Source organism: Erigeron canadensis, chromosome 7, assembly GCF_010389155.1.
Source record: "Erigeron canadensis isolate Cc75 chromosome 7, C_canadensis_v1, whole genome shotgun sequence".
NCBI lineage: Eukaryota > Viridiplantae > Streptophyta > Magnoliopsida > Asterales > Asteraceae > Erigeron > Erigeron canadensis.
The window spans coordinates 26,310,075-26,324,579 of record NC_057767.1 but is presented as its reverse complement, the minus strand read 5'-3'; the positions used below and the strand labels follow the sequence as shown (position 1 = coordinate 26,324,579).

Genomic DNA, 14,505 nt, shown 5'->3' with positions numbered 1-14,505 from the left:
ATGAGTCCTTACACTTCAATTCCATAAAACCACGAAGAAAATCATATGTATTTACTACTAGTATATATGCCTAAATAACGAAGTGTAAAGATTTACTATGGCCCTCTATTTCGATCTCTTTCAACTTTCTTAATCTTCTTTATAAATATTGTGAAATCTGGCATTTCAAACAATGTTCAAGCAGGGGCTTGCCCAGATGGGGAGCCAGAATTATATTTCTGAATGGAAGGGGCTCCATGACAATAGATGTACTATTCAAAGCTATCTTCCAATCTTCCAATAAATATAAAACAACTTCCTAAAATTATTTTTAAAAAAGACACAACCCTTGGATGAAAAGCTTCTTTCAATGGTAACTATTAGATTAATATGCTTACTTCATTTCCCTTTTTTAGAATTACTAAATAACATTTTAAGTCCTTGAGATTAAATTCATGAAAATCACATCGTTTATAATTTATCCCAACATTTATGAAAAGCTACATTTTAATTCCCACTGTGAAATCTATTTGTCGTCGAACCCATTTTAATTTGCAACCCATGTTTTCTACATCGTTACATTCAAACATTTATAATCAAACATTTCTTTAATAATAATAATAATAACAATAATAATAGATTATGTTTTAATTTGCATTCAGAAAAGAGTGGGAGCACAACTTATATTTAGACTCTCATCCAACTTTATGTAAAAGTTTCTTTTTAATATATTGAATAAAGTTATAATAATAATAATAATAATAAATAATAATAATAACTTATAAATTACAGTTTAATTAACCGTTCATTTGTAAATATGGACCCTCAAAAATAATATTACAAATAATAATTGTAGAATATTATTATTATTTTACATTATTTTTTGTGAGTTATCACTAAATTACACTTTTTAATTTTTAGATTTAAGAATAAATCTTACTAAATACCTAATTAGTTTTTAACACTTTTTAACTTTTTATAATTATCAATAACTAAATTAATAAAAACATACTTTCACAAATAAAATCTAAACTTATAATGTTTCAGTTGATGATGGAAATACAATCCACATAATAATTTATGTCCACGTCTTATAAAACACAAAATATATTTCTTGATATATATCTTAATATATATATATATATGCTAGCATCTATATTATAATACACTTTCACATATATTTCTTGATATATATCTTATTCTTAACTTGCACTAAGGGCACTAGTTAGCAAATCCCTTAATAATTAATCAACCAACTGCAATAGTAACATAGAAAACTAAAGTATCATATATGAAACTTATACTATTTAAAAATGTTTGTTTTTTTAGTAAACATCTAATTTTTAGTGTAAAATATCTTAATTCTTAACCTTAAGTAATAATAAAAAAGTATATATATCAATTAGTTTTCAAACATAAAAATAAAAATATTTATACAAGGTATATCTTATTATTAAAATTTTAAGTATACATAAATTTAATAATTAAGAACCTTACGCACAGATAATTGTATATTGTAAATTTGCAATCTTCTATTTAATTAAAAAAGTTATCAATATGATAATTCAAGATTGGTCCCTGTGTTTTTTTTTTAGTTTTCACAATGAGGTCCCCATTACGAGTTTGCTAGCAATGGGGGTCCTTCATGTGTTATATGAAAAGACAAATTGTCCCTGCATGTGATGTCACGGTACCCGCGAAAGGTTCTGTTAAAGGGGATTTATTGCAAAAGATTTTTAAAATAGGGATCCCATTGCTAAAGTATGCAAACTACATGGATCAATCTTGCAATTAACTCATAAAAGAATTATAAATTATGTCATATTATCCATGATAAGTTTTAGTGTTTTATTTAATATATTTCCCGCGTATTATGCGGGTTGATAATCTAGTTTTAATAATATATAAAGAAGTAAAAACTAATTTGCAATCAATAATGGTAATTTAACTTTAAACAAAAAAGAAATGTTTAATTTACATACTTAATATATAAAATAAAAACAAAATTAAGTATTTACATCAGAAAAAAATCAGTTCTTTTACAAAATCTATATAAGTAAACAAAAGTAATACATAGTTTATGTAAAAAATATACTAAAGTCGGCGCGACACAACGGAGATGATCATGACAACGACGGTGGTAGCTGTGATGGGTGGTGACGTCCGCGACAACGAAAAATGTAGGTTATTAATGTAAAAGGAGTGGTTTAAATATTTTTAAGATTTTGTGATATGTGTTGTAAATTAATTCATTAAAAGTATTCAATATGCTCATGGTTAATGTAAGTTAATTAACAAGGACATACTTTATTTCAAAATTCTAAAGTTGAAAAAAAAATCATGGTATTTTATTTATATAGGAATAAAGATAAATTATTTTTTTTTTTTATAAAAAAAACATATAACTTTCATACACTTTCATACTTATGAAATAAAAAAATAGCTAATAACATGAAGATTATTGTGATTGGAAATACCAAATAATGTGAAATATTCATTTGAAAACTAATTTTTTTTGTGAAAACTAGAAAACTGACAAAAACACATTGTGATCTAAATTTAACACAATGTGTTTTTATTGTGTAACCTAAAATACGTTGTGTTAAGTTTTAAATCACGGTGTGTTTTTGATAGCGTTGTAAATCGGAAAATTGTTCAAACACACTGTGATATGAACTTAATACAATGTGTTTTCGAAAAACATAGTAAAAACACATTGTGTTAAATTCAGATCACAGTATGTTTTGGCAGTTTTCTAGTTTTCACGAAAAATTTAGTTTTTAAATGATCAAAACCCATCAAATACTTATACATATCAGAAGTCAAAAGTCAAAACTAAATATTTTGAAAATTGAAAATCATTGAACATTACAAACTAACTTCTCACTCTAAAAAAGCAAAAAGACAACAAAAAAATAACCGTCTTCACACTCTTTCCTCTCCAACGCTATCCAAACGCCAAACACCACCATCACTGCCGGCAATCTCCGACCCCTGAAACATCTTCTTATCCTACGATGCTGCATCACCGCTAATTAACATGACCATATATTAAGGGAAATTGAGGGTGGCTCGGTTCAAGAAATCATTCGTAACAGACGGTCATTCAAATAGCATGTCACTGGAAAGCATAGATGTTGACGGGGGAAAAACACCCCCAACGTCGTCCCTTGCTTCGCCACTAGGCGTGTCAAAAGGGGAGCAAGGGGGCTATTTAAATTTTGTTATGTATTTTTAAATTTTTCATGGATTTAAAATATTTTCTCATAGGTTTTTTAACATTTTGTTCCTTTTAAATTTATATTTCATGAATTTTTAAAATTTTCCTTACTAAATTTTTTTTTCTTGTGCGGTCTCTGGTTAGTTCTTCCAACATGCACTAGTTCCACAAACACTTGAAAAAATTTCCAAATGTGACGCTGCCTTATAATGAGGACATAATATATCCTCGCTATTGCCGCTACACGACAACAAAATTGGACGGAGTGATTTCTCAATGCCCTTGCAAAAAGTGTTATATTCATTTATTTATTTTTTATTAAAAACTAGTCCTAATACCCATATAATGCACGGTAGTTATATAAATTGTATCATAAAGAAATTCAAATATGACATATACATGATTTATAAGTATAAAATAAATTGCGATTAAAGTAAACCGATGATCAAAGGTAAATTATGATAAACAGTAAGGATAAATATAATATACGTTTAGTTAGAGTTTGGATTTACTATTTTTACAATCACATCAAAATCAAAACTTGTAAGCGTAGTGGATAACCTTATGATTTCGAATCGTAAACTTAAATTTTTAAAGTCTTCATGTTTATAACTTATTATTATATATTCAAAATAATATAAATAATAGGAGTTAAATAATTGAAAATGAAATAGAAACACTTGTACTAATAAAAAATGATCAATCAAATAATGTTATAATGTGTTTTGTATCTATAAATCAAGAGTTATAGTTCAATTCTAAGTCTACTAAGAAAATTGAATGTATCAATGTATGTACAATTAAAAAGCAAATTTAATAAAATAAATAAATTAAAACGATACGTGCCAATCAAGGATTTCGCCACATGTCATTTTAAGAATATCTCAATCCTGTTTTAGTTTATTGGTAGATAGATAATATACATGTTTTGAATTTTCAATTCTCGTTAAAAATTTAAATATTCTCGGGTCATTTATGGACCAAACATGTCCACATAATAGGTATTTTTTTATATATTGTTTTAATATAAATAATTTTATTTTAAAATTTTCATTTCTCATGGAAACTAAATGAAATTCTTAATCTATTTATTGCAAAGACATGTCCTTACAATATGTAATAGAAAATAGGTTTTTATAAAACTATTGTAATTACATGTATATTCTATTTTCACCAAAAGGAAGTAATTAAAGTCCTTAGTTTTTTATAAAACTATTGTATTCACATGTATATTCAATTCCCACCAAAAGGAAGTAATTAAAGTCCATTGTTATCTATTATAAGTACATGTCTTAGATTATATATTTAGATTTTAGATAAAATAAAATAAGTATTAAAGTAAAATAAATAAAACAATAGGTTTCTGTTAATTAAAAATCATTGTGCATAATGAAAATCATCGTGGATCCATATCAATTGCTTTGTGAATAGTATTCATGCATTAATTTAACTATAATCTAAGGATCAAGATCTTGTTTTACTTTTCTTATTTTAATACTAGCTTGTTTTACTACACCAAGTCCCTGTATATTTATATGTATTTAAAAACAATACAAGAACAACTAATAAGAGTTTGAATAATGAAATATATAATGTTTGTTGTACAATAATAACAAAAGAAGCATGCAGCTAGAACAAATATGGAAAAAATTTATAGAAACAAAAATGGGAAAAAAAATAATTCAAAAAGGGAGGCTCATAAAACGTGTATGTTTTGGTGTATTAATTAAAATCAAAGCATGCAACTTGAAAGAAAATTGGAGAAAAAAATAAATCAAAAAGGGAGGCTGATAAAACATGTATGTTTTGGTGTATTAAATAAAAACAAAGCATGAAACTTGAAAGAAAACCAGAAACAAAAGGAGGAAAAAATCAAGGGAGCTGATTGGTAGTAGGGATATGCGTGGTCCGATTTGGTTGGTTTTTGTTAAAAATCTCAACCAAACCAATGTAAACGGTTTAACATATTTTCAAACCAATCCGTCCAAATTATTATGCCAAACCAAACCAAGTTTGGTTTGGTCCGGTTAAATGGTTATCATACTTTTGACGTTCATATATAAAAGCTTTTAGTGATACCAAATTGCAAAAGTTTCACTCATACTTAAAATGAAACACAAAGTATTTTGAAAATATAAATATTAATTAGCTTGGTGATTTAGGGATTGTATCTTTAAAAAATTTTAATCTAGATATTGAATATGTCCAACTTTATACCAGCTAATAATTTGTTATTTATAATTTATAATATTGAATATTAATATATACATGAACATATACATATATATATATAATATATATATATAATAAACATACCATTGATATAATTAAATGGTCCGGTTTGGTTAAACCGGTTTGATAAAAGTCTAAAACCATGAACCAAACCATAAGAGCAGTTTATTAAAAAGGCAAACCGACGGTTTAATTTTTTGATTTTAAACCGACCAATCCGTCCAATTACTTCGATTTAAACGGTTTAGCCGGTTTATACCAAACCGTGCACATCCCTAATTGGTAGGCAGCTATGAAAAGCAAAATGATATATAACAATACAAATTAATTAATATGTATTAGAAATAACACGACTATGACAAAAAAAATTGCAACAAATTAAATTATGTTTTCTTTTTAGAAAAAAAAAAGCATGTAACATCTAGAAACGGATTAGAATATAAAATAAATAGAATAAACTGACAGTTTGACTATGCAACAGGCTGGTAAATAGTTTGGTTCATTCACTTCATTGTACATTCATTTCACTGTTAATAAAGAGATATAATGTTTAAATTTTTTATGAAAATGGTCTATATTTAATAAATGTTTGGCTTAATTAACAAAAGCCATGTGATATGTCTTGGTCTATATTTTCTCAACATCAACATATTTCATTTAAACATGTATGTTTTAGTGTATTAAATATAAGCGAAGCATGCAACTTGAAAGAAAATTGGAAACAAAAGAAGGAAAAAATCAAGCGAGCTGATTGATCGGAAGCTACGCAAAAGCAAAATGATATATACCAATACAAATTAAGGGTATGTTTGGCACAAAAGCTTGGAGCTGAGGCTGTAGTTAAGGGCTTGGAGCTGGAGCTTGACTTGGAGCTAGGGGCTGGGGCTTTTTTTCCAACCCTCTTCCTACGAGTTTTTATTTTAAAGACTTTTTGGGGCTTTTAGGAGTTTTTCGGGGCTGGGGCTTTTGATTTCTTATGTATTGCCAAACAGGGCTATAATTTTCAAATGAGCTTATTTTTAAAAGCTAAGGGCTATAAAGCCCTTAAAAGCCCTTGCCAAACAGTCCCTAATTAATATGTATTATAAATAACATGACTATGACAAAAAAAAATTTACAACAAATTATGTTTTTTTAAAAAAAAAGCATGTAACATCTAGAAACAGAAAAGAATATAAAATAAATCGAATAGACTGACAATCAACTACGCAACAGGTTGGTAAACAGTTTGGTGACGGCTTAGGGGTGGGATGAGGTGGACGACGGGTCGAGATCCGATTTTTAACTTTTTTTTGTGTATATGTATAAAAAATATATATGTAATTAACTTAACTCATTACAAAATCTAACAATTAACCAAAAATTACATACATATAATTTAACTTACATAAAGAACACACTTACACATCTATTGCGGATAAAATAAGTTATACTTTTCAATCTTGGAATGTAACCGCAAGCGACTCTAATATCCTTTTAGACCTAAACCGCTCTACAATAAAGTAACAATATAAATACTATTACATAGTTTGATTTGATATATAACTTTTTTTCGTCATTATATTAAAAATACTTTATATGATATAACCCGGCTCTGATTGTATATTCCTTTCACTCTTAATAAAAAGAGATAATGTTTAAATTTTTGTGAAAATTAATTATTTTAATAAATGTTTGGCTTAATTAACAAAAGCCATGTGACATTTCTTGTTCTATATTTTTTCAACAACAACATATTTCATTTAAACTTATATACAAATGTAAATGCGTTAGGACCATTTGTACTAGGCAAACGTGGCTTAACAAGTGATTAAAAATTTCACGTCGACTTTTGAGTTGGAGTTGAAAACCCATCCATGACCTGGGTGTTTTTGTGTATCCTCAAACAGTTTCGGTGTCATCCAAAGTTGGAAAATAGTTAATAAAAAAATATATAGTTGTGTTTGGAGAAACAATTTGGTGCACGCAGTCACGCATATACAATCAGGGTAGAGATTCCCTCAAGTTATCACAACTTGATTAGTAAAGTTGTAATGATATTGACCATTAGATCAAAATCAATGGTTGAGATTTAAAAGTGAATATTGAATCTTGACCATTGATTTCAATATAATGGTCATAATCCTCCTAACTTTACCCTCAAGTTGAGATTAACTTGAGGGAATCCTCACTCACCCATACAATTAAGAGTTCACGGGTCGCTTATGAGTTTTTGGATCCCAATCAACGCTCCATGTGAAAATTTTAACATGTCAAGCCACACATTAGCATTTAACAAAAGATTAACGGATGAAGCATCGTGGTTGGATCAGTGGTAAACATTCTATCTTCTGGAGACAGAAGTCATGGGTCCGATCCTCATATCTCATGCAAATGTTGGAGGGTGTTTCTACCATTTAGGTAGAACATGGAAACAACCTCTTTACTTAGGTAGAGGTAAGATCTGCCTACATCTTAACCTCCACCATACACCGTCGAAGTATTGAGGCTTAAAACTCGCGAAATGCAACACTGAGTTGTTTCATTCTTTCTTTCTCTAAAAGATTAATGGATGATTAAAGGATGAAACTAGTATCGATGTGTGTTTTTTAATAAAATTTTATTTTTGATAATGCAATCATCATTTAAAAAAACGAAGTATGGTCCCTGTCTTGATAGCACAGTGGACATCCTCATCTTGCAATGAAATTTGGGCCTTGGGAGACCAAGGTTCAAATCCGAGCAAGCAAAGGTTTCCTTCAATTTAGCGTCGTGCCTTCTGTAGCTGCTAATTATTGGTGTGGTTTTTCCTCCCCTGTGGTTCCCTGACTTCGTGGATCGGTCGCTAGTGACTGCCGGCTCAATTGGATCTAACCACTAGTCGTCCCGTGACACGAACGTTAAAAAAAAACGGAAGTATGGATAATTTTTATTAAATGAATAACTTAGGAATACGTAGTCAAAAAATTGATCTCTATCATAGCCATTTATTTAGATGACAATGAATGGAAATCTAAGTTAGTCGTAATTTATTTATGTATTGAATATTAAGTTAGTCGTAAATTAAAAATGAAGTTTTTATGTTGTGTTCACAAATGAAAGTTGCTACAATATTTATTTATTATTTTTTTAACGACAAGTGTTAGATGTTAATGATTCGAATTCCGAAATGACATCCAAGATGAGCAATATGCTGAAAGTTGGAATTCGCGCACTCTTACAGAAAATAAGTGATAAAACATATGACCACATGCTATTAATTAAATCCGGAAAAAAGATATATTGTTAAATCAAGTTGAAATGTGTAAAGTGGAGTAGTTTTCATGTATTCTACTGCTCTGTAAATCTGTCTACTTTATAGGGGTGTAAGAAATGAACCGGAAAATCGAAAAACCGATCTGAACCATGTGATTCGACTTTGGAAAAAACCCGAAAAAACCGATGTGTAACGGGTTTGGTTACGGTTTTCAATATTTATTACCCGTGGTTAACCGGACCGAACCGAATTTTGATATATACCTACATACAGTATAATCATATTTATATATATTTACACATATATGTATTACATGAATACATTATCTACATATATGTTTAGCTAAATTTTTGTATTTTGTCGCCTAAAATATTTACAATTTTACAAACTTTCTTTCACAATATATAATTAGTTTTGGATATTCTAAGTAATTTTCTTATATATATATATACTTTTTCAAGAAAAGTTGCTAACTTTATTTAAAATATTTATCAAAAATATTAGTAATATCATATAGAAGACATTTTAAGTAGTAAATTATGATACTCTTAAATAGAACTTGCATTGCATAAATATAACGTTAGAAAAAAGTAATTCCAAAATTAGATGTAGTGTATATTTATTTATAAAACAAAATATTAATTGTAGTTAAATAATTAAACATTAGTTAATACAATGTAAATTTAATATTATAATTGAAAACTTAAACTTTATACTATCATAATCAACTTTAATAAATGGTTAACCGAAAACAAAACCAAAATTAACCAATTTTTTCGGGTAACCGAAATTAATGGTTCAAAATTTATAACTAACCGAACCGAACTGAAACCCGAAGAACGGTTTAAAATTTCTTGTTAACCGAACTGAACCGAATCATTTACAGCCCTAGTGCTTTATTAAAAGAAATTTTTTTTTAACTTTTACAATCAATGACATGTCATTTAATTATAGTTTTAAAGAGTTTATAACAAAAATGGTGTTTTTGGAAAATTTATTTATTAAAATGGTGTAATTTAAAAATTTATTCACTAAAATAGTGTGTTTATGTTTTTAGATTCTTTTCATTTTTGTTTATATCATCCCAACCTCAATACACCCGATTCTTTTACAAACAAATGAAAAAAAACTTTTCATTTACCATCATAATCAACTAGTTTCGCATATACACTCCCAGCAATCTATATTGTTACCTCAAATATATAAGCATATTTACCTTTATAAGAATTACCCCATTTGATCATTTTTATTTAATCATTTTTATAAAAGTAATTCATGGAAAACATTAAACACCAATAAATTTTTTATCTCTGTTATTAATATCGATCCATACTAGATTATAACCCGCATAAAACGCGAGAAAAATGCAGCATTTTACGTATAAAAGACTGACAAAATATATACAATAAAAGATATAAAAAGTTGCCTTATCAAAGACTAAAATAAGAACAATCACATAAGTTACAAATGAGACAATAATTAACTTTCTAGAGCTTCATTGGGTGAAAAGCTTTAATTGGACAACTTTTTTTACAAAGGTATTTCATATAAATTTATTTCACATAATATACCAATAAACTAAAACAGGATTAAGATATCATTTAATCGACACGTGATGCTTTTTTTTTCTTAAGCGATCTCCTAACATAAATATCATTTCAATATTTATTGTGTTGAAAGTTTAGTGTTTTTTTTTTAAATCAACTCGCCTATCCTATCATATAATATTAACTATATACATTGTAAAATAAGCACCGCTATTCGTTCAAGGAGAAAACATGAAATTAAAGAGCTGTGACGTTGAATAAGTATGAAATTGTTGAGCTCCTTGGATGTTGCGTTTGTTAATAATTTAGTGTCGAAAATTTCATACTTATTAAAGTTGAGGGATTTAAAAGGTATAAGACTAAATGTTTAGTCAAAGATGATGTCATCAAGGTTGATCTAATGTTGAGTATTAAATATTGAAAAATAATAGAAGGTATTGATTTCTTTAATTTAGATTTAAAGTTTCTTTTTTAATATATATAAAAGATGGTGAAATTTAATTAAATTTTTCACTAATAGACCGTGAATCATTAACAATATCATTACATCATCTTATCTAAAATTTAACCTTTAAGTTTCAAGAAAACTTGAAATCTCACAGTTGTTTTTAAAGTTTTATGAAGTTTCTACTCGACATTTCGTTATCTTAAATATTTTATTTTATTTTTTATTTTATCTATAAAGATTTTTCATTTTTAGCCCATATCTCGATTTGGCAAATCGTATTTTAACAGGTCTTAACAGGTTCAGTGCGCACAAAATTTTTAGCTTTCAAACATGAAAACGACTCATTTAACACTCGTCTTGTATGATTTGAGCTTGACAGTTATTCGTTTTATGTATCAAAAAAGTTAAATGTTGAACTTTTAAATATTGAAAACAATTATTTTTGAAAATAAAAAAAATTGCATAGTACATTTTCTGCTTAAAAATTACTTTAACAGGTCTTAACAGGTACCCAATTGCCAGCTTTGCTATGAAATTTATGATCTTTCATTAGTTTCTTACTTTATAAAAGTAGTGATAGAAAATCTTGAATTTGTTCATAATCTACAAAGTCTTGCAAAGGAACAAGTAAAATCACAAGATTCTTTTGTTTATTATGTGAAATTTCGAACCTTTTCGTTATAAAAACAACAATTGGGTTTTGTTTATCATCCATTGAAATGCCAAGAAGTATTGAAGCACGTCAATTTAATTTCCTAATGAAAGAGTTGATTATGATGGTAAATGAAAAAGTTTTATAGAAAAAGTAAACTAAATACCTAAATACACAAATTTAGTAAATAGTTTTTAAAATACACTATTTTGGTTATAAGCAGTTTAATTTATACTTAATTGCAATTAGCTCCTTTAAATTTCCACTTTATACTCTTTTGACATATATTTTTAAATTTGTATTTTTTAAAAAAAAGATTTAGCTAAAGTTTAACTTTAGAATAAATATACCACATTTAACTTTTAACATTTAAGAGCGTCAATGTTATAAAAAAAAGTTAATTCAAAATACTCACACTTTGAGGTAGTGTGAGGAGATACTTCAAAATCCTCACACTTTATAGTGTGAGGAACCACACAAAAATCATCACACTTGGAAGTGTTAGACTTCAAAATCATCACATTTAAAAATGTGAGTATTATTTCAAGTTAATCACATTTTGAATCGTGAATATTTTTTCTAATTTTATGACACCTACTTTCCTTGCATACCAACCAAATGCGAACTTTATAATAGTATTGTTTATATATGCTTTAGAAATTATTAATATATATATATATATATAGACTTTGTTGTAATGCTTCTTTTTATTTTCTTAAATAAAAGACTACATAATATTTCAATCAGTATTACTAAAATCAACAATTCACATTCTTTGACATACAAAAGCAAAGCTAATATGATATTTTAATGTGCACAAATTATCGGGTTGAAAATGATAAAAATAATGTTCACTAAGCTGCTCTCTATTTTGTTACTTTAGATAGTGTAATTGTTAAGTTAATGTTTCTTTTCTTATAATCAAGATTATCTCATTATTATTTATTGTAATTAAGTTACGTGCTTTATTATAATGCCTAAATTAACAATAACGTGAAGCAATGGCTGGAATTGATCGAATTGAACAAAAGAGTAGGTTGTGTGTTCTTTATTTTAGAGCTCGACCTCAGAAAATTAGTTAGGTGTACGTATAGTAACATTATTTTAGATTGAGATAGTTTTATGAACTTTGAGCTAAAATAAGTTTATATATATTCCATATATGAAGCTAAGAGCTTTGAGTTCTTTATCTGCCTAACGGTAAGATAAAGTTTTATTTGAGAAGATGTGATCATTTTTCGCTTTTCACATTATCAAGAATATTTCATTTCTTTTTAATATTTTAAAGTTTAACTAAAGGCCGGTTAACTTTAAAATAAATACACCACATTCAACTTTTAAGTTTCAAACAATTAACGTCAGTATTATCAAAAAATCTCACTTCATAGTACGACCAGCACGCATTAAATTAAAATATTATATAGAACAGGATATACATTGCGTTCATTTTCAACAGAAAACAACGATACGTTGTAGTATTGAAAGCATGAAGCTCGTCTATATATATGTACCAAAAATATATCAAACTTAATTAAGTTGATTTCATAAGTACAAGATCAAGTAATTAAGTTCTTTTCTCTATTGTTTTAAAAATTTTCTTTCAAACTAGCTAATCATAAAATGGGAGCAGGTGGTCAGATGAACAACGATAAAACTGATGCCAAATTAGATGTCATCAAACGTGCTCCCGTTACAAAACCTCCATTTGAGATTAGCGATCTTAAGAAAGCAATACCGCCCCATTGTTACGAGCGCAATCTCACACGTTCTCTTTACTACCTTTTTCGTGACATAATCACATGTTTTGCGCTATACCAAATCGCGCTAAACTATATTCCCCTTCTTCCTAAACCCTTGAACTATGTAGCGTGGCCAATTTATTGGTTTTGTCAAGGTAGTCTTTTTTTCGGTCTATGGGCTATTGGTCACGATTTGGGTCATGGTAGCTTTAGTGAGTACAAATGGCTTAATGATGCACTTGGTTTTTTTCTCCATTCATTTCTTTTGAATCCATACTTTTCTTTGAAATATAGTCACCGTAGGCACCACGCACACACCGGTTCAATGGAGTACGATGAGGTCTGGGTCCCTAAACGAAAGGCAGACACCTTTTTTTCGGAAGTTCTCAACAATCCTTTAGGAAATTTGATCTTAATGTGGCTTAGGTTAGTTATTGGCATTCCGTTGTACTTTACCATCAATACTACAGGTAGGAAGTATGATGGTTTTGCAAGTCACTTTTACCCACAAAGTCCTATTTTCAACGATAGCGAACGCAAGCTAGTTTGGATTACTGACGCCGGTTTGCTTGTCGTTTATTATTCACTTTACAAAGTTGCAATGACCATGAGCGTATCGTGGTTATTTTTCATGTACGGCGCACCTTGGATGATTATGAACATTCATTTCACCCTCATCTCTATGATGAATCATATCCATCCTGAACTACCTCACTACGACTCGAGAGAGTGGGATTGGCTAAGAGGTGCTTTATCAACGGTTGATAGAGATTTCGGGATCTTTAACGATATTTTTCATAATACGAGTTGTGGCCATGTTATGCACCATTTGTTTCCAACTAGTATCCCTCATTATCATCTTGTGGAGGCAACCAATGCTGTTAAACCCATTCTAGGTGACTACTATAAATACGATGATAAACCGGTATTAAAGGCTTTCTGGAGAGAATCAAAGGACTGCATTTACGTTGAACCAGACGAAGGTTCAGAGAAAAGCGGGGTATATTGGTTCCGCAAGTAGACCTCATCACGAATTCTTACACTTCCACCAGATAGAGTGATAAATCTACAACAATATTTAACCATCCACAACTACACATGTTTTATACAGTATTATAGTAAAATATGTGTATCTGTTGTGAATAGTTAAATTTTATTGTAGATTTATCACTGTCTAATCAAATATCTTTACTAGTATGCATGCGTGATTAAATAATAATGGAGGGTAACGATTTGCACCCGTACCTTGATCATCATTGTATTTCATATGATCACTGTTTATATATTTCTAGTTCCATGATATTTTGTACTCTTTAAGATGTAGTAACTTGCTTGATATATGTAAATCTGGATTTCTCTAAAAGGCCGGGTTTTATTTCTTTTCTAATTAGCTAGCTTTCTTATTTTCCTTTAAAGCAACATCTATATATATGACGTACGTCATTGTTACGGT

General features: G+C 28.5%; 1 protein-coding gene across 1 annotated transcript; it reads left to right on the top strand.

Moving 5' to 3' along the window:
- The first annotated feature begins 12,859 nt into the window (after positions 1-12,859).
- LOC122607353 (omega-6 fatty acid desaturase, endoplasmic reticulum-like) lies at positions 12,860-14,415 on the top strand. The gene has a single exon (XM_043780309.1). The coding sequence runs from the start codon at positions 12,934-12,936 to the stop codon at positions 14,071-14,073; it is 1,140 nt and encodes a 379-aa protein (XP_043636244.1). The 5' UTR covers positions 12,860-12,933; the 3' UTR covers positions 14,074-14,415.
- The last annotated feature ends 90 nt before the right edge of the window (positions 14,416-14,505 follow it).